The sequence below is a fragment of the Candoia aspera genome, chromosome 4, assembly GCF_035149785.1.
Source record: "Candoia aspera isolate rCanAsp1 chromosome 4, rCanAsp1.hap2, whole genome shotgun sequence".
Lineage (NCBI taxonomy): Eukaryota > Metazoa > Chordata > Lepidosauria > Squamata > Boidae > Candoia > Candoia aspera.
Window position 1 is genome coordinate 20,254,023 of NC_086156.1, and position 22,097 is coordinate 20,276,119.

The window sequence follows — 22,097 nt, forward strand, 5'->3', positions numbered from 1 at the left end:
TATGTGTGTGTGTGTGTGTGTGTGTATATATATTCCTATTTACGTTGTAATAAGCCTTTTCTTTCCATTAGTCAGGAACATTTTTGTATTTCTTTTTAATTATCTGGAAAGCCTGTATCTATACTTCTAAGAAATGTTCACTATAATTAATTTTGAGCATTCAGAGCAGAGATGGGAGGATTTTGGCTAAGCAGTCTGAGAATAGTAGGAATTGTGATCCTACAGCATGTTGGGGGGATGCAGATTAAGGAAGTCTGCCTGAAAATTACTGGCCAGGGAGGCCAAAACTAAAGAATGCAGGAATGACATATCACTTGTGTTATTTACTTATTTATTGATTGATTTTAAAACTTAATAGGGAGAGAATTAGTAACTTGATAGTAAAGTTCTGTAGCAAGATCTGCCAAGTAACTGAAGTATTATAGGCTACTTCTGGACATTCAAAAGTTTACAGTACCACTGAGTCAATGGAGTTTCAGCTTCATGAACCTAACAAGGACTGTAAAAACCACTAGACTGAAATCAATTACAAGAGTTTTATAGGGTTTTCAATTATTTATTTAATATATTATTTAATTATATTTCTCCCAAAAGAGTTTCCCACTGCCCAAAGTGGGCAACAGTTTACCCCATAGGGTACGATTACTGCATGGCAGCCCCATAAGCACCCCTTCTTCTTCTCCATGCCTTCTACCTCACACTCCACACACTGTCACATTAGAGCAGGGCGTCTGTGATCAAACTCTGTCAAGCCTTTTGTTCACCCTGAAGGCATCAGTGAATGATGGATATATACAATATGTAACAAAAAGCAACATCAGCAATAGAACACTGTGCCATTTTGCAACAACAAAGTAAAATCTAAAGTGTTTTAGAATTTCTTTGATGAGCTTTTATTGCCTCTTGATGAAAATGAAGAAAAATTTCAGGAAATGAAAGACAGCTATTGTATTTGCACAATTCTGATCTAAATTAAAGACTTCTACAGTTTCTTGACTAAGGCCAGATGATGAGACGTTGTGGTGCTGACATGCTGAATGCAATACTGAATTCAGGATCATTGCAAAGTTACATATCTGTAGAAGCATTAGAGCCAAAGCTAAATGAATGATAAGCTTCCTTCTTCAGCTTGGGTGATAGATGGTTCTTCCAATCATCTCTTGACTCTGCTTTGAAATCAGTTGTATTGGACTCATACACATCCTGTCATTGAGTTCATTCTTAAGCATTTTAAGTAGTGCCTAAAGGAATGTTTTTTAATGCAAGACTGAATTTACTGTGAGTTCCAGTAGATAAGGGTTAAGAAAATGAAGTTTCTCTGCTGATTTAGTTGATTCATGGAAAAGTAAATATCCCCATAATTTCAAATAATAGAGGGAGAGGTCAAGAATAGTTCCTTCCCCACTCACCCAAACCCTTCCTGGAAATTGCATATTTATTTTATTTTCTTTGTTTAATGAAGGTATTTTACAAGAAAGGATTAGGTGCTGGCATAACAGTAGCAGAGACCCCTGTGACTGAACATGTAAAGAAAAATCAGAAAAATATTAGTACAGTAAGTTTAACTAATATATATTGTGCTTTGCATGAATAGTAAAAGTTGTAGTAGTGATACTATTATTGTTCTGTGCTGTGAAATAAAATAATGCAATAGATCCAGAGAGCCAAAATACATATATTCTTCTACACCTGCATTTGCAACCCTGTAATAATTGGGTGCAGAGAAATGAGAAGGCCTTCTTTCTTCTCAAAACCCCTGTCCTGAAACTGCTTTTCTAAATTTTCTAAGTTCCTTTATATCCATAAGTATGAGCAGTGCTGCTTTCTTGTAGCTTTGCTTTCATTATATTCCTCCTGATTTTGAAGAACTTATGATCACTCTGCAACTTCTAATAATAATTTTCTGATCCCTACAAGTTAGCCTTTGTCATGAATGCTGAAATTATTCATGCAATTATTATGCGCTCACCATATTCTAAATACTTTAGACAGAAAATTATTTATGTATACATTTTTCTTCTAGGAACTTTTACTTTGAACAGTATAAGTCCCCACTGAATTGGATAGAAGTTCCACTGCAACACCTTCAGCTTCAAGTAAATTAGATTTAGGTTAGCAATACTTCTGTATGTTCATATTTTCATACCACCCCAGAAAAGAAAAAAACCCAACCAGAGGGAAAGTGATCTTTTTATGCTTTAGTATGCAGTATTAATAACCTTGAAACAAACTGGAAAAAGGGAATTTAACAATCAGAAGGTATTTAATGCAATGCACTGCTTATCGTGGTTCAGTCACCAGTTATACTTTGTGTTTTATTCATTAATTATCAGGTGTGCTATAAAGAACAACTTGGTAAAGCTACTTCGGTCAGTGTCACTCCTGAAATGGAAAGAGTCAAGAAGAATCAAGAAATTATCAGCTCGGCAAGTCCTTTGTCTCTTTTTCCTTTCTGTTGTTTTGTACTAATACATTTATCTTTTTATTAGTCACCAGGTTATACTTTGTGTTTTATTCATTAATTATCAGGTGTGCTATAAAGAACAGCTTGGTAAAGCTACTTCGGTCAGTGTCACTCCTGAAATGGAAAGAGTCAAGAAAAATCAAGAAATTATCAGCTCGGCAAGTCCTTTGTCTCTTGTTTCTTTTTGTTGTTTTATACTAATAAATTTATTTTTTGGTGAAGAATGGATCCTCCTTTTTTGAAATTTTAAATGACTGCAGAAAAGTGTGCTTATACATATGGCCTAATGACCGTCATTAATTAGGTGGGATAAACCTGTGCATTATTTTTTTGCAGCTCCATCTTGTTTTTGTGTAAAACTACCATTATTTCTTTAAAGTTTAAACAATCTTTCTTTACACAATACATTAGCCATTCAAATATTATGAACTGTAACTCAGGTCAGTATATTCAGGTTTTGAATGGACATATCATTGCAGTGCTGATGATCAAGAATAATAAGGACAATGCTGTTTGCATTTACAAAGGTTAGCTGTGTAGTAAAAATATTTCTATGTAATGATGATGATGTGTTTTACAGGTCAAGTACTGCAGAGATCAGCAGCAGATGAAAGGTAGACCTAGCGTGATTCTAGACACACCCGAGTTAAGGCATGTCAAAGAGACACAAAACATCATCTCAATGGTAGGGTAGATTCTTCACATAAGTAGTATGCTCTATGGAACAATATTGTGTCGTACATTGAATTGCAATCTTCATTAACAGAAGACTTCGCATACACAACTGAAGTGTGAATTGATTTCTTCTTACACTGTGGTTGATGGAGTGGAGTTGATAACAATGTAATTTCCCCCTTACAATACTAATAAAATGATTTTTCTAATAATTCACTGAGTGGCTTTTAAACACATGTCACATGGTTCTCTTTCCACATCCCAAAGTTTAACAGGAGAGGATGACACACACTGCCTTGTGCCTGTGCATGTTAGAGGTTCTGGTGTGCAAGTGAAATTCTGAATGTGGTTGTTGAGATTATTTTGCAAAGTTACGTATGTGTGATTGTGCAGAATATATTAAGATCTGGGAGAAGCGTTAAATAAGTACAGGTGGTCCTCCTTATTTGTGGGTTTCTATTCCAGCATAAAATCATATGTAACAAAATCACAAGAAATGAGACCTTGACTCCAAAAGAATTGGGGGGTCGTTCTCTCTTCCTCTCCTGGGCCCTTTATCACTTTTTCTCCCCTAGTGGTCCTCTGGCAATGCACCTATATGTGTTCCTCCTTCTCTCACTTGTTTGTGGCAAACCTTGCTGGATTACTACAGTCATGAAATTCCAGTTGTGACTGGTCTGTGGGCAGTGTTAGCATCCAGTGGCGCAAGCAAAAGGTTTCTCTCTCCCTCACCACCATTAAGATTGTGAGGGAGGGAGAAGGCCAGCTGCTGCAAAGAAGCCATATGGACCCCTGTGATGGACCTGTATCAGTGAGATCCAGGAGGGGCAAACATAGGAACACTGAATAGATAACCTAACCATTAAAAATGTTCTTTATGCATTCACAGAAGCCCATTTGTCATTTTTTCCATCTGTAAAGTAATAAAAAATAAAGTCAAAAGTGCAACATGCTGAAACCCTTTATGTGTATATCAAAGACTGATCTCCATTGTTCAGTCACAGATATGCATCATTGCAGTTACCAAGAGCCACCTGTGTACACACTCTGTAATGGCTGGTTAGTTGTAGTAATATGTGGGTTGGTATGAAGCACCGTTTGAAATTAAGCCAGTTTAATGCCAACACTTGCATGGAAATGTAATTGGTTGAGACTAATGATACAATTACTTCAAAAATATTCTTAAAGTTCATCACTGGGACATGCCATAGATATAAAGGCATATTCTGGCAATGAATAATTTTTATTTACTTATTTACTTATTTATCAAATTTCATCACTGCCCATCTCCCTCAAAAGATTGCATGTTGATGATTAACCACTTGAGTAATATGCAAACAAAATGGGATATAGCCATTGGCTGATGGAATATATCTGCCAGGTGAACCAATTCTCCCTCACTTCGGTACTCTGCAGCCCTCTATTAGTGACCTACTGGAGCCAATTTGGGGAGAATGCAGGGAAGAAGAACAAGGAGAAAGTCCTTTTGCTTGAGCAGAACTTCTCCTGTATATTGCTGGATACAGGCCAATGGCAATGCCCAATAAAAATTACAGTGATTGTTTACTGCTTTTAACATTGAATCAGTCAATATACTTATTTTTATTTTTCTCCAGGTCAAATATCATGAAGATTTTGAGAAGACAAAAGGCAGAGGATTCACTCCAGTAGTGGATGACCCTGTAACTGAACGAGTGAGAAGGAATACCCAGGTGGTTAGTGATGCTGCATACAAAGGTGTTCACCCACATATAGTTGAAATGGACAGGAGACCTGGAATAATTGTGGGTAAGTCAATTCTGTAACTTTACTGAATCAGAAACGCTTCTGTGGCTAGCTCTGTTTATATTTTTTGTGATCAGAGTATTATTATTATTATTATTATTATTATTTCAGTATAATTGCAATACTATCTGCATTTGAAGTTATATCCTTTTGTGTCATACGAAATTTCTTTCTCATATTAGAATGATAGGTCATTTGGGATTCTCAGACAATAATATTCCCCAGCAAAACTGATAATTGCAGTGCCCTCTGAAGTAATGAGACTATTAATTAATCCAATAGATAAAATGGAAGAAATTTTAATCTAACATTAATTTGCTTGACAAGAGCTTAAATTAAAAAAAAGACATAACAGAAGAAGTATTTAAATTGTTAATATGAAAGGCCAATATTAACACCTTTAACTATTATAATAATAAAAGTAATCACAGAACAAATTGCTATGTGACATTTTTATATAAATCAGTACAAAAGGAATTAAGTTCTATCATTTCAGTGCCTTGTAAGGTAAGTATTTTATTGTTACAAAAATATTAACTGTAACAGTTGATCTGTGTACTAATATGAAAATAAAATGTATTCATTCTTATTGCACATTAGTAGTTTAAAACTCTCCCCAGAGTATCTGAACAATGTCAGATACTGTTTAGCTAATATTGAATTGGCAAGTAGTGATTGGCTGGAGAAGTTAGTTGTTGTAGTTCAGTGTTTCAGTAAGGCACTGGATTAAGGAAAACTGCTTTAGTTAGCAGTGAGTTAGATGCGAGCTTTTTTCAAAAACTGTACTGTCATATTCCATGTCTCTTTAGTCTTTCGACTATATGAATATTTCATATACATGTGTAAGCATCTTACAGGTTTCATTTTTGGGGCCTTGTCTCATTTGCCAGTGAAAACCAGTTTGACGTAGCTTTTTGTCAAACATTAAAAACCATGTATAACAAACGCTCATAAAACAGCAAACTAAACTTTATTAATAGCAATAAAACCCGTGTTATGCTAACTTTCCAGAAGTATGAATCATGAAAAGCATTTCTGGAAATAGATAAAATGCAAAATGATTGTCTGCAGCATGTCTTTTGTGACTGGGGTACCACCATGGAGAGAATGTTACTCCCAGTTACTCCTGCCTGTTAGCACTTAGGAGCAGGTAAGTCTGGGGTTTGGAAGCTATTACTGCAACTTGGGTCTCAGAGATGGCTTCATGTAATTGTAGCACTCACTAGAACCATTCTTCATTTGGTACTGTTGGCAAGGTGAGAAAATGAAGACAAGGAAGTGTTTTGCATGGTTTCTGAACTTGGACTGCAGAACATAAATAGTGGAAACAATGCTTTGAAAAGAATTTGGAAATTTCAGAGTAATTTACTCCAGACCGTATGAACTAATTCTCAAAAGCAATAGCTGGGAGAAAATTGTACACATTACATTTATTTGGTTATTGTTTGCATACAGTATAATTTGTTTAGATATAGGACAGTCTTTTTTTGTTTTTATGTTGCAGAATTATGCAAAGGATGGAAATGAACATGGCTGCAATTATGATGTGTTGTAGGGAACAAATTATTCTGAAAAAGACGGTTGCTTATGAAACAGCTTCTAGACTGAAATGAAAACTTTTCACTATCTTTCCTGCAAAGAAAATATGAATGTGTGGCTGGAGTAATGTAAATAAACCAATGTTTCATACAAACAACTATATAAAATCAATATAAACAGGAAATTTGATACCATAGATTGTTTCCTGGCTCTATTTGAAAATAACTTCACAAATTCAGACTGAGTGTTTTGACTGCTATAATAATGTCTCTTGATAATTAAAATGTGTATGTTTTAGCTACAACAGGATACCCACTGTCTTTCTAATAACAGAGCAATTGAATCTTTTCCCCCTTGCTTTTTTTCACCAACTGTCCTGTTGTTTCTTTTTTGGGGAAAGACCTCAAAGTTTGGCGCACAGATCCTGGCTCCATCTTCGACCTTGATCCTTTGGAAGATAATATTCAGTCTAAGAGTCTACATTTGCTTTTGGGTATTATTTAGTTATGCTTTTCTGCATTGCTTTGTTATAGTCCTGGAAGTAATATTTGCCCTAGTGAATCTCACTTGTGTGAATACAACAGCATACTATTGTTTTGTTTACTAGGGCTACATCACTATAAATGGTTATTGCTTGTATGCAGGATATAGTTAGTGGAATTTCACCTATTCCCCAAAGTGAGACTGATTGGGGTTGGTGTCAAATGTAGACCAACTCATTAGGTAGACACCAGGTTGTAAAAGAATGGTCTACTGGGTTTTTAATTAGCTGACTAGATTCTGTAGTGATATGATACTATTTATAGAATGGATGATTCCAGAAAAGCTTTTGTGCCATTGTGCCATATCAGTCTGCCTGATTCACAAAGTTTTACTGGGATTCACATGGATTATGTCTTCTTTTTACAACTCTTCCATCTTTCCTACTGCTACTTTCTTTCTTTTTCTGGCCAGAGAAAAGCCATTCAAGAGAAAAAGAGGAGCTGCAGTATCTTTTCACTAATAGCACTAAGTGACAAAGTTACATTCTAGAGTTAGGTGTCTGTGTTCAAATAGTATGTTTCAATGAATCCCTAAGTGAATGGAAGCTAACACAACCTCTAGATGCTGCAGAGTTATACCCAACTTCTTTCTTTCTGCAAGTCTGAGTGCATACATTACTTATGTGCAGTTGTTTATAGGTTAAACATACGAAAATAGTGAATATGGCAGGTTCAGAGGTTTCTGTTGATTAAGTGTTCTTTTTCTTTTATTGTAAAGTTACTAATAAGGCCACAGAAGATGACTTGGTAGGCCTACAGTCAGTCTTTAGAAGACAGTTCTGGAGGTGAACAAATACTCAGGAACAGCATCCCCATGGAGATTTGTATCCAACCTTACTTGTTTTTAAATGAGCCATAAAAACATTGGCTCTTTCCCTGGGCTTGGTTAGCATGTGGCTGAATCCCTTTAAGTTGGAGGATAGAAGTTTTTTTTAATTTGCTCCCCCTAGTGACTGCTGTTCTTTCTTACCAACTGCAGAAGGCATCAATACCTGCTTTCCTATTTGAAGTATTATTGTGTGTGCATGTGTGTGAGAGAGAAAATCTGGTTGCTTTGTACAAAATGGTGCTTGATGGTGTTTATTTATGTTTTAGTATTTTTAAAATTAAAAAGCCCCCTTTTAATTTTTTTTATTTACAATACTATTTATTGCAGTATTGTGTTTCCCCTTGTAGAAAAAGCAAGACATTGCAGCCAACACCATTTTCGTTCTACCAGTACTTCTGGCGTTGGAGATGACAAGTCAGATGATTCTATATTTTCTTACTCCAGTGAGGCAACAAGACTATCTAATGAAGGAGGAGGTATACAGAAGTATCCACCACTAACTGTCACTGTGTGCCCATTCCTTGCACTTAAGAATTAACTCAACAGTCCTCACTTACTCAATGATCCGACAACTGCATTAGATGAAGCATTTTTTGTTAATCTTGACAACCCTGGGTCATCAAGGACGGTGTTTGCATACTGTCTTTACACATGCTTCTTAAATCTTAGTGGCTATCAAGTGTAGTTATAAATTGTCCATCACTGGTTTGGGTTCTGTACCTTCTTATGATGTTTAACCATCTTTATCAATAAGCAGAATTATCGATTGAATCTGAAATTTTCCAGACCACAATAGAGTTTCCCACATGACAATTTTTACCATTGCTAGTTAATTTATGACACAAACACATTTAATTGATTAAAGAGTTTAAAGAATGAGCATACTTTTGCAGCCATAGAATCTAGAATTGAACCCTAAAGTAGAACCCAGATAAGAGCCTTAGTCAAATACATTCAGCATCTACTGCAGTATTCTGTGTTTATATTTAACTTTCAGATAAAAAATTGCAAATTTCTACACATTTTATTTATTTATTTTATTTTTATTATTCAAATTTAATTACCTCCCATCTCCCCCAAAAGAGGGGGAGTCCAACTCTCCATTGTTTTTATCCAGCATCTGTGAAACAATGGGATGAGAGGCCATGCTGACTACTATTGGCCAATCAACTTGAAAGATTGGCAGAATGTTTTTTTTTTAATGGCATTAGAATGGGAAAAAAACCATTATCTGTTACTTAATATATAATTTAGAATCTTTTATCAGAAATGTCTCCTGATACTCAGAGAGAACAGAAGTCGGTTCAATTTCTTTAAATAAACATTCTAGGCATACAGTTAATACAACACATAGGAGAGAGAAGGAGTTAATCTTTTTCAATAATACTCTTTAGTGTGTGCACTTGAGCGCCAGTTTGGTGTAGTGGTTAAGGCATCAGGCTAGAAATTGGAGACTGTGAGTTCTAGTTCTGCCTTAGTCACAAAGCCAGTTGGGTGACCTTGGACCAGTCACTCTCTCTCAGCCCTAGGAAGCAGGCAATGGCAAACCACTTCTGAAAAACCTTGGCAAGACAACTGCAGGGACTCGTCCAGGCAGTCTCCAAGAATCAGGCACGATTGAATGGATTAAAAAAAAATCTGCATTTAGGAGTTAGCACTTCAGCTGGAGATTGGAGAAGTCAGCCAAGACACAGGCACAGATATAAATTTAGTTTTATGTTCCCACTCCCCTCAGGTATGTTGTTGTTGCTGTTTAAAACATTGTTTTCAATAAATTGAACAAGAAAGTTTTGACAGTAGATTAGCACTGTGCAGCTCTTTGAAAATAATTTAGAAAGATGCTTTGGAATACCTTTAAAACAGCTGTGTCTTTTCCTTCTCCATCTTTTTGGAACTGAATCCAAAACATTGCACTGCCTTGTAATGCCACACTGTCCCAGTACAGGAATGTATCCTGAAGTGCCCTGATCTGGCAAGAATCTCTTTTCTGTCTTTTTCTGTTATGTGCCCAGTGCTGAGTCACCAAAGGTTAAACAAAAGAGCAAAATAAAATAAGCAAGAGAATAGAAATCCACCAAACAATCTTAGTTGGAGTCTTCAGTCTTGACTTTTTAAAATGCTCTCTGAGAGTTCATCAGGGCACAAGAGCATGTACAGAATGCACTCCAGCAAAGTTCAGCTAAACATCCCAAGTCAACATAGAGGCTTTGCAGTTTTTAAATGCATTCTGAAATCCAAAAAGTCATAGGAGCAGCATAAAATGTTCAGAGAAATCAAAGCTCAACAAAATCAGTCCAAAGTGACATAGAGAGTTTGCTTTTTAAATGTGCCCTTCTGCATCAGCAGGTTACAAGAGCATGTCCAGAATGCATCCACACAGCAAAATTCAGCAAAGCAACCAGACTAACAAGTAGCCTTTGCATTTAATTATGTTAACAATACTTGCATATAAAGCACAGTATTGCATGCAAACCTTTCCATTACCTGCCTGGAGCATAAAGCACAGCACAACTAACATGCAGTGCATGGACAAGAACTCTGAATGTTCCCATAGTGGAGAATTTTTTAAAAAGCAGTAATTAAGTAGGTAGGCTGGCAGGTGTGCATCTGTAAGCAGTCTTCTGTGTTTTATTGCTGATTTCTTCTCATCTCTCCATCCCCACATCATCCCATCCAATCTAAACCAACCACAGCTGGGGCATGAAGGGTTCCTGTTGCCATATACTGCCTAGGCTGGGAAAAGTGAGAAAGCAAGCCAATACAAACTCTAAAAACTGAGCATAAATGCTGCACTTGAAACAGTCGGGAACAGTTGAAGCAACCATGTTTTATTCCAAGGTTGTGCTTTGTTCTGACCCTCCAGGATCGGAGTGCTTCAAGATCAGAACATTTCGAGATTGAAATACTGTGCGCGTTCCTCATCGCAGCGTTTTGGTTTCATTGCACTCATTTGGAGTGCATATGATTTGGCCATAATGGTACAATGGTGAATGAATGAATGAGTTATTGTACTATTGTCTTAGAACTGCAGAGCACCTAGTCTTTTATTTATGCATTTCTGTGCCATCATAGAACATCATCCTTACATTATTCTCTGTGCCCCCTCCCCCAGACTTTCGAACACCCTCCCACAGTGAGACGTGCTTAATTGTCATGGCAGTAGGCAAAGCTGCTCTCTCAGGCCTTGCTTTGATTCTTTGTATATCCTTATGCATAGTGGTTTTGCAAAATGTTTTATGTTCAAATTCCCTTGAATTGTGTTTTGAAAAAAGCCCACTGCAAACATGAAGCAGCTTTTTCAGACATGAAGCCACTGTTTGAACTCAGAAGAGGGCATGCCAAATTCTAAATCCCCATCCCTGAAACCTGAGATATTATTTTATTAGATTTATCTCCTGCCTTTCCTTCAGGAGGTTATGGTGCTATCCGTAGCATTTCCTCTCCCCACCACCTCCATAGCCCTGTAACTTGGCTGGCCAGAGAGGATGACTGACCCAGGGTCACTCTGGCTGAGGGAGGATCAGACGTTTTCTTTGGTCGAAGTCCAGCATTTTAACCACTACACCACACTAGATCTCTAAGTCTGGCCCACATGCATCACCTGGTTTCTCCCAATATACTTCATTGTGCTGTCCACTACAGGCCTAGCCCCCACCCCCCACCCCCAAGAGGCCACTGAGAGATTTCAACCTATGTTTTACACTTTCAGGTAATGGTTTAAAATATGTTTATGATATTGGTTATAAAAGAGTAAAGTCATCTTCAAGTTGACTTGGCTTGATATTAAAATGCTTGCCCTTGTTTTCTCCTGGGATGTACTTTTGGAGATGTCTGAGATTTCCTTGTGGTCTTCCATCCAAGTAGTAATGAAGTCTGACCCTGCTTAGCTTTCTAGGTGCTACCACCTGTTTGCCAACTGATTATTACCAAAAATGTAGGTTGAAAGATGGAATTAAAATTCTCAAGTAAATCTTATGAGATCATAAATTTTGGACTGATAGTTTAATTTTCTCTGTTCTGTTAATGCATGGGATTATTGGTATGTATGAATAGAAAAGTGAGAGTCCCAGATCAGTGAATTCAGCCTGCCAGTGCTCAAAATGAAGCCATATTTCCATAAATGAATATACATAGGGCACTAATAAGTATGCATATTGTTGTTTGTCTGAGCTTTAAAGTGGGTTTTGCATTACCCTTAAATATGTCTATGAAATATTCATTACAATATTTTGTTCTGCTTGATTGTATTTCCAGATCATTTAAACCATGCTTTGCCATCTCTTTAGTCATAAAATGGAATAATTTTAATACTCCTATTAGCAGCAGACAGCCATGTGTTTCTTATTTGTAATGTATATTTTTCATGTTTGGGTTTGTGAAGTTTTTCCATAGTATTTTCCTTTGTAAAAAAAAAAATCAAGTGTTAAAATAAATGTGTTAGGCAGAAAAGAAGAGCTTTTCTTGCTTAATACATTTTCTTTTATACTGTAGTTGGCAAGAACAGTCAAATCAATGTGGTTCCAAAGTATGAAATCTGAGAAAAGTGCTCTCATATGCGAGATTAATTTACCGTATTTTGTAACACTTATGCCCCAGTTTTTCAAATGTATAGTCCAAAGTATATACATTATTTCCACACAGAACTGCATTTTATGAAGCACCCACAGTTATGTATGTTGTAAATAAAAAGCACATGCGGGGCAAGCTCCTTGAGAGGCATCTCTTACTAAAAGCAAATACAAAAAAGCAATGAACTGTTATTTGAGAAGAACTGATCTGGGGAAAAGAAAGACTGTGTTTATCTAAAATATTTTTATCCCATGTTTCAGCTATGTAGCACATAATGTGGCTAAAACAAAAGTAATTTAAACATTTTTTTGTTGTTTATTCGTTCAGTCGCTTCCAACTCTTCGTGACTTCATGGACCAGCCCACGTCAGAGCTTCCTGTCGGTCGTTGCCACCCCCAGCTCCCCCAGGGATGAGTCCATCACCTCTAGAATACCATCCATCCACCTTGCCCTTGGTCGGCCCCTCTTCCTTTTGCCTTCCACTCTCCCTAGCATCAGCATCTTCTCCAAGGTGTCCTGTCTTCTCATTATGTGGCCAAAGTATTTCAGTTTTGCCTTGAATATCATTCCCTCAAGTGAGCAGTCTGGCTTTATTTCCTGGAGGATGGACTGCTTTGATCTTCTTGCAGTCCAAGGCACTCTCAGAATTTTCCTCCAACACCACAGTTCCAAAGCATCGATCTTCCTTCTCTCAGCCTTCCTAACTTAAACATTAGAAAACAATATTTATCCCAAAGATACTGTCTTTCTGTCTCTCTGTCTGTCTATCAATCAATCAATCAAAAAAATAATTTAAGAACTTTTTGAACATCTTTATCTTGGATAATTTATTTTTTATTTAATAATGTTGTATTTATTGTATTTTAATGATTATTCTGGTTTTATTGTAAACCGCCCACAGCCACTCTGACTAAATTTGAAATATAAATCCAATCAATCAATCAATCAATCAATCCAGGACCAGTACAAGTGAACTAAATAAAATAGTATAAAACAAAATCTAGTAACAGGTATGGCAAGAGTCAGTCTGAGAACTGAAAGAAAATCACATGAATCTCAGGTTGTACAAAATGGGAGCAGCTCCCTCAAAGGTCTGTTTCTGGGTGGATACTAATTGGTGTTAAGGAGTGGAGTGGTGGTGAATTTGGAGGGAGGTTTTGTAACTTTCCTTATTCATCTGGATTTATGCAGGATCAGGCTGTGCCCAACAATTTTGGGTTTTAGGGTCCGTAATTGCGTTTGGAAGTAAACCGATAATTTGAGAATTTACTTATTATTATATAGAGGGAAAAATAAGTCTCTTGGTCTGCTTCAACTGCATCTACCTCCATCTAGTAGAAGGGGGCATGGCTGTGGAAATTAATGAATTGATCCAAACGATGCTTTTAAATTGTCTTTGTCTATACAGAAACATTTATTTAAAGATTAAAGCTTTTATGTCTGAAGAAGTCCTCTCAATGATTAAGGGAAGCATTATAATAGCTTGAGGGTTGCAGCCCATAGCAATATATATTGATTACGTACCATCAAGTCAATGTCGACTCTTAGTGACCACATAGATTTTCTCCATGACAATCTGTCCCTAACCTCGTCTTTCAGGTCTTCCAACAGTGCACTCACCACCACTGTAACTGAGTCCATCCACCTTGCTGCTGATTGTCCTCTTTTCTTTCCTCTACCTTTTCCAGGATTAGATCCTTCTCTAGAGAGTTAGGTCTTTGCGTAATGTGTCCGAAGTAGGATAATTTGAGTCTGGTCATTTGTTCCTCAAGTGAGAATTCTGGGTTGATTTGTTCAATGATCCATTTGCTTGTTTTCTTGACTGTCCACAGTATTCTCCAATACCAAAGTTCAAAAATGTCAATACTCTTCCCATCCTGCTTCTTCAAGGTCCAACTTTCACTTCCATAGAGTGTCACAGTGAATTCCATGGCTTGCATGATACTGATCTTTGTGGGTATAAACACATCATGACATTTGAATATCTCTTCATGGCTGCTCTACCAAGTTTTTATATTTATTTATTTATTTATATGTATATATAACAAGACCAATTATACACACATCACCACACTGATATGTATAGGTGTGTTATAAACAGTGGCACCAAGAATTGGGTAAGAAGGACATACCAATTTAAAGAAGGACATAAAAGAAGTCTTTCATCTGCCTCTAGCTTACGTTAAAAAAGGAGCACACGTTGCAGCACTGGGTCTCTTAAAGGAAATTTCAGTGTGTATATACAGTTGGTTCTAACATCAGAACAAAGTAAAGTTAAATTTTATTTCTTTTCCACTTCAGGAAATAATTCACCGCCAACAAATGATTTTCACGATTTACAGTAGAATAGTGATTATTGATTATATACCATCACGTTGGTATGAACACTTAGTGAGCCCACTGATAGAGCTTCTCCAGAATGATCAGCTTTCAACCTGGCCCTTCAGGTCTCCCAGTGGTGCACCCATCACTGCTATAACCAAGTCCCTCCACCTTGCTGCTGGTCATCCTTTTCTTCTTCTTCCTTCCACCTTTCCCAGCATCATGGACTTATCAAGGGAGCTATGTCTTTATCTTTGTATACTGTGTCCAAAAAGTATATTTTTCAGCTTCTTAAATTTTACACTTCATTCTCTTGTTCTGAAGTGCCATGACATAGCGACATGTTCAGGTCCACGTCTGGATGAGAGTCAGTATGTGGCTCCTTAGGTACCATGATGAACGGGTGATGGGGCGCAAATGAAATAAATAATAAAAACACTTCTTAAAATTTTCTTCCGTGTGATCCATGCTTTAAAAAGGTAATCTCAGACACTACCTCTATATCAAGATAAATCAGGGCATCTGGAAAGAGAAAAACAATATCAGGATTTCTTAATTTACATAATTTGCAACCTATCAATAACGACTTAAATATACTTCCTGAATATTTTAAAAACACATGCCATTGTGTGCTATTGCCTTTGTCAGCTGTAAATTCACAGTAAAGGAATATAATACTGAAACATTGCACTTTTCCTTGTATCTAGATTAGTCTCTGTGTGTGCATGTATGCATGCATGCATGGATAATACTGTTTCTGAAGCATTTGTTTTTAGCATTCCTTTGTTTAAGATAAATATTTATCACACAGAAGTTTCATCACCTTATTTCAATTCCTACTAATAAACCAGTTCCTGCGATCTTCTAATCAGGACAGCAAATTGCCATTTCACCCACAGAATGATCTTGGCATGAAGTAGTAATATATTTTTATTTCTTTCCCATTCAGCCCCTGTGCTTCCTGGGGCATATCAACACAATCAGCCCCAAGGATACGGTTACATGCACCAGAGTAGTATGTCATCTATGAGATCAATGCATTCACAGCCACATTCAGCTAACTTGGTGAGCATTAAGTTAAAAGATACTTAAAGATACTTTTGGTAGATTTTTTTTTTAAAGTTACAGTGATGCAAATTTCAAATTAAGTATGGAAAGATGTTACAAACTTAGGCTTAATGTATTTTCCTATGACACTGCGGTGTCTGCAGGGCAGAAATAAAGAAGTCAAGATGGCAGCCACAACCATGTGATTGGAGCCCTGCCCTTTTTTACAGGCATTGTGATATATGTAAAAAGGGATGGGGCTTTGATCACATGGTTGTGGTCTTGAGATTTTTGACTGCAGACTTCTTTGACAAATATTTTGCATAAATAGAAGGTTTGCTGATTTATACAGCCAGCAGTTTTGGTCACATAAAAAGTTTTATATTGGACATATGCTTGTAGATATTGTCGCATTAACTGGTCTTGTAGATGCCTTCCAATGGAATTTGTTTAATGGACTTTCCTCTACTTTTCTGTTAACAGAGAACTTATAGAGCTATGTATGACTATAGTGCCCAAGATGAAGACGAAGTTTCCTTCAGAGATGGTGACTACATCATCAATGTTCAACCGATTGATGATGGTTGGATGTATGGTACAGTTCAGAGAACTGGGAAAACTGGAATGCTTCCAGCAAATTACATTGAGTTTGTTAATTAGTTCACCATTAATTCTTCTGAGCATTTTGATTTACCTATAATCTTTTTAAACAAAGTATTTTTAAAACCACAACTTCATTACTTCCCTGTTAGTGTAACAATCTGTGCTTATATGCTAAAGTCAACATGCAGTCCTCTAGAAAGAAATCTAGGAGTACTGAGCTCTGAAATCATGATAGTTAAATGATATATGAAAACACACTGCTGGTGGAAACTGGATTAATTTCTATTAGCTCCCAAATAGAATTATAAACACAAAGCAACTGTTATTTTTTTATTGTGTAACTTAGAAATTGTAAGAGGTATAGCTTGCTGTTAAGGTTTGAGCCATTAAAAATCCAAGTGCACCGAATCAATGTTTTTGTCGTAATGGATGACATGATCAAAAGTTGCTTTCTACTGTTTTGCAGTCTTAAACAAAACATACCCTGTCCTTAATGATGAAACTTTCCTGCTACTTATAGTTGTCTAGTCTGTTGTCTTTTTCTCTAAAGCTCTCATTTGCTTTCTTCCAGAGTTCCAACTTACATCAGACTTTCCAAAGTACCAGTTGCAAATGATTGCTGAATCATGAAATGTCTGTCTTTTTGTGCAGTTAGTCACAATTTCAGAATGCATTTGTTAAATCCTGTGTTTTCTGTTTTGTTAATGCCAACTTTTTTCTATTTGCCCTTGTATTAACACTCCTTATATAGAAATCACCATTGTTTAAACATCTTTCAAATTATACCAATCTCTAGCCTTTCCTTGCATCACAGTGGGAGTTTTCAGTGCAAGTGACTATTTCCTTAACTTGCAGCAGTATAATGGATTGGTGATGGGTATAGGTATAACTTAGATTTGAAAGCTAAGTAAGCTTAGATTTGAATCTAGTCAGCTAGCAGCATCCCCCCCAACTTAATTGAAAAAAAACCATAGATTTTTAGTAAATTTCCATTCATCCTTGTGAATACACCGATTTCTTCAATAATTGAACTATGACATCAGAAATTTTCCCTTTACAGAAAGATTTTTAACTTTTAAAATATTACTTAAAAAAAACTTTCAAGGATTAAGAGTTTGATATCTACTTAAACATACTGATTAATATAAACATGACAACAAAATACTTTGTAGATATTTCTAAAAGTTGTGTGAAGTTCCTGAGATTCATTGTAGCCTAGCAAGTAAGAAATTGACAGAGCAACCCAAATGTGATTATGGGGGGTGGTCTGGGAGCAGGAAAGAACATATTAAGCCCTATAAGGTCATAAGCAGTCAAGGCAAAGCATTCCGAATAAGTAAAGTAGCCTTTCTCAACCTTCTGACCCTGGAGGAACCCTTGAAATATTTTTCAGGCCTCAGGGAACCCCTGCACATTCAGGCTCAAATGTAGGCCAGAGGTTACAAAATTACTATATTCGTTTCATGGGTAGGCCTGTCTATATGCATTGACAGTGTTCTTAAACTGAAAATAAAGAATGAAACTTACTTCTTTAATGTGAAGTTGCCCGAATTTGAAATAATTTTTTAAAGAAATCGCGATCTCCCAGGGAACTCTTAGTGACCTCTCGCGGAACCCTAGGGCTCCACGGAACCCTGGTTGAGAAGCCCTGCTTTAAAGCATAGGTAAGCAACTGGTAGCCTCCATGTCCTATTTGTGGCCTCCAAAAAGGGAGTAGATGGGTCTGGGGTTTTCTTTGCTTGAAGGGCTCTAAAGAGCAACATGAGCACAGTACTTCAAGCCTTGCAGAAATGTAAGCCACGCATAACGCTCCTTAAAAATCTTGACCCCTCCCCTCAATTTGGCCCAATTCTTCCAGTTGGGAGGGTTAAGAGCCAAATGTTGAGAAACCCCTAAAGGGAGTGGGAGAATTAAAAAAATAGCCTGCTGTCATGAAGTTACAAAAATTCTTGCCATGCCCACTACAGTCTTGGAGCGGAAGAGAAAGCGAAGTATGTTTCTCTAACACATTCTATGGCTGTTAAGTATTATAGGTTTCTTTCTCCAGGATTGTTCTTTGAGGAACAGTCTTTGTGAAAGATGAAGAAAAGCCTTGGATCCAACTCATGATTATTATTCCAGATGTTATAGTCAGGGGGAAAAAGGAAAATAAGATAAACATGGCCCAAAACATGGGAAGAAATACTAGTTTTATTTATCAGAATGTGTTCCCCAGTTGTAGCTTTTTACCAGTCTTTGCATGTGGAGCTCTGAAGCAAATTTTTAAGATAATTTCTTGCAAAAGTTATTACTATGAATGTCAGTTACTTCTGTTGTATATTTATAATATTCAAAGTATTATGAAAAAGGGAGATATGGAGAGAACCTATTTTTCTACTTACATGGCTTAGATATTAAATGGCATGTATATTAGACTAAATGATTATGCATCTCTTATTTTTTTCCTGTCCAAATGAAATTTAAGATTCTTGTTTTTCTAAAATCTAGGTGAGGTGAGGGAAAATAAATTCCAGGGAAAGCTCTTTTATTACTTTGGTACCTATTTGTAGCTAAGGGATTAAATATATTTTGCTAAAGTTATGAATCACAGGAATGAAAAGTATGTTGGCTTTTGAAGGAGTCATGTCTCCACTGTGTTTATTTTACTTTTGTATTGTCTAAAGAAGCACATTTAAATTGCTCTTAGCAATGTATGTTGTCATAAAGTAATAGATCACTGTTCTTTCAACCATTATCCAGGAAGCTTTAAAGATATCAAGTCATGTTCTTTAACAGAAGTTAGAGTTATTTTTTATTAGAGAGGGAGAGAAAACAAAGGTGCAGAAGACAAGTAACTGTTTTGTCTTTGGCTCTTTTTCTATGATACTGATATCAAGCCTTTCTCAATGTATTTGAACACAACTCCCAAAATGGTTGGGAATACAGTCATACCTCTTGAGGGCAACAAATTGGAACAGACTGTTATTGGTTCTAAAAGTGCCACAATTTGTTGGGGAATACAGGGCAGTTTGCTATGCATTGGGGCCCAGGGCATGGAAAGCAAATCTTGTATTAATAGATAAATATAATTTTTAATTTACATGTTTATAACATGGTGACAGAGAAGGGTCTTCTCAGGGATACTTCTGTTTCTCTGTGTGGAATTGTTTGTTTTGAAGATGCCTCCCACCCTCAAATCTACTATAACATCAAAATGTAGAGTAGAAGAGAACTTTAATAATCTGTGTCACTAAAAATTATTATTTGTGCATTCACAAGTGCAGAAGTATAGGTAAAGGTAAAGGTTTCCCTTGACGTAAAGTCCAGTCGTGTCCGACTCTAGGGGGCGGTGCTCATCTCCATTTCAAAGCCTTGGAGCCGGCGTTGTCATAGACACTTCCGGGTCATGTGGCCAGTATGACTCACGGAACGCCGTTACCTTCCCGCCGAAGCGGTACCAATTAATCTACTCACATTTGCATGTTTTCGAACTGCTTGGTGTGCAGAAGCTGGGACGAGCAACGGGAGCTCACCCCGCCGCGCGGTTTCGAACCGCCGACCTTCCGATCGACAGCTCAGCGGTTTAACCCGCAGCGCCACATTAATGTGCACATTTTTGTTATGTAGATAGCTTTAAGGAGTATAGGATGGAGAAATGAAAAGTTTAATTCTTTGATCTCCTTGACAAAAAGCCTTGTCTCCTTACTGAAGGAACACTTTTGATTGGTCTTATTGGCCACCACCACCTTCAAAAGCAGCATTAAATTTTTTGTTTCTCTCTAAATCTCTCTAAAAAGATTCAGAAAATGTTCTTAAAGAATAACATGATGATGACAAATTTCCGAAGTCTTTGAAATGATGACTTACATTGATCTACTAGTAGGTTTTACTCTGCAGTGAAAGCAGTGGCTGACGGATCACATATGTGCAAGGAAAACAGTAGGCAAAAGTTACATTGATTTCCTTTCCCCCATCCTAAATATCAATACATCAATTTTCTAAAACTATAATGAAATCTTTACCAGCTAGGAACTTTGAAGTCTGCTCTCTGTGCTTTGTATGCAAAGTACAGGGATAAAGCAAAACTAAGGATGAAAATAGAGGACTTTCCTTAAGTCTAACACACAAAATATGCTTATTGTCATGAAATATCTTACCAAGCCTTAAATATTCCTTTGAGAAATGTAAATACCTTTAACATTCATGGCATGGCTGTGTCTGTGATTTTTTTTTAAAGAATCATGTAATATTTTGATGAAATAATGCTGTTTAGTCATTCAGTCATTCTTCATGACCTGATAGACTATTTTGCTGATAGTTTGTTGGTAACTTTTTTTTCAAGTTATTGTAAGTTCCTGTGTCTCAGTGACACTATCTCGCTGCCTTGTCTTCTGCTAGCCTGTTTTTCTATTGCCTTCATTTTCTCCAAACATCAGAGTCTTCTCCAGTGATTTTTCTTTTCCCATTAAGTGTCCAAAATATATAAACTTTAGCTTCATTATTAGTGCTTCCAGTGAGCAGTCTGGTTTCATTTCATTAAGTGTTGAATAATTTGTTCATCTTGTGGTCCAAGGTATTCTCAACCATTTCCCCCATCTTTGCAATTCAAAGGCAACAATTTTTCTTTTTCTTTTCTTTCTGATGGTACTGCTTTCCCCTTAAAGCTGGGAAAACTATGATTTTAACAATACATACATTTATTTTCAGTGTGCTATCTCTACATGTTAATGCTTTTTTGGCCCGCTTTAATATCTTGTCCTCCACAATATTGAAGGAAGGTATAACAATATCCCTTCTGCAGAGCAAACCTGCCCTGTGTCTTGCAGGAACCTGGTACTCCACCCATGTGTTCCTTCAGTGTCCTTTGTTTAGCAGTTTGTGCCCCACCCTCATAACCTATTCACCAACAAAAGGATGATTTTATTTGTTTTATGTTATTGGATCAAAACATCTCCAGAACATATGACTAGTCATGGACCACAATGGAATTATACTAATGTTTTGCTGAGATCTGTCATAGTCTTTCTCCCATGTAGCAGATGTCTCTATTTCATGCCTTCAGTCACCATCTCTGTGATTTTTTGGTCCTAGAAAAATAAGGTCTGTTACTACTTATCTGCCTATTTGCATTGGCTGATTAGTGTTCTTCATCTCTTCTTAAGAAGTAATTCCTTAAGTCATCTTCATTTTCAGCCTTCAGTGTGGTATCATCAGCATATCTGAGGTTAGTGATGTTTCTCCTAGCAATTTTGATTCCAGTTCTGTTCTTCTAGCCCAATATTTCTCATGAGATATTCTATATATAAGTTAAGTAAGTAGGGTGACAGTATACAATCTTGGCACATACCGTTTCCAACTGTAAATCATTTGGTTGTTCTATATTGTGTTTCTGTTTGCACTGATTATGTAGAATTACTCTTTATTTCTTTTTGCTCTTATCTGGAACTCAGTGTTTAGTTGGGCAAATTTTCCTCTCTCTTTGTTGCTTTTTGATTTCTGTTTTTCTACAGAACTATTTACAATATGTCATCAGACAGTCATTTTCTTTCACCTTGTATTTTGCATTTCTTTCACCTTGTATTTTGCATTTCTTCTTTAAAGAAGTCATGAATTTCAGTCCAGAGTTCTTCAGACACTCATATGTATCAAATCTAATCCATTAAATCTATTTTTTACTTTCTGTGCAAGAAATATTACTAGGTTGTATCTTGCTGTTCTGACTATTTTCTTTGTTTTCTTTAGT

At 36.6% G+C, this 22,097-nt stretch overlaps 1 protein-coding gene across 3 annotated transcripts in view; it reads left to right on the forward strand.

Moving 5' to 3' along the window:
- Nucleotides 1-16,673, forward strand: part of NEBL (nebulette) — a 159,306-nt gene extending 142,633 nt beyond the window's left edge. The window contains exons 19-27 of one of the 3 annotated variants that reach the window (XM_063303541.1): nucleotides 1,463-1,555; nucleotides 2,334-2,426; nucleotides 2,530-2,622; nucleotides 3,045-3,149; nucleotides 4,756-4,927; nucleotides 6,864-6,956; nucleotides 8,182-8,310; nucleotides 15,675-15,790; nucleotides 16,256-16,673. In XM_063303541.1, coding sequence (XP_063159611.1) covers nucleotides 1,463-1,555; nucleotides 2,334-2,426; nucleotides 2,530-2,622; nucleotides 3,045-3,149; nucleotides 4,756-4,927; nucleotides 6,864-6,956; nucleotides 8,182-8,310; nucleotides 15,675-15,790; nucleotides 16,256-16,432 — 1,071 coding nt within the window. In that variant the 3' untranslated portion in view covers nucleotides 16,433-16,673. The remainder of the gene's footprint in view (nucleotides 1-1,462; nucleotides 1,556-2,333; nucleotides 2,427-2,529; nucleotides 2,623-3,044; nucleotides 3,150-4,755; nucleotides 4,928-6,863; nucleotides 6,957-8,181; nucleotides 8,311-15,674; nucleotides 15,791-16,255) is intronic. The other 2 variants (XM_063303540.1, XM_063303539.1) reach the window with 2 other exon arrangements.
- Nucleotides 16,674-22,097: the final 5,424 nt, after the last annotated feature.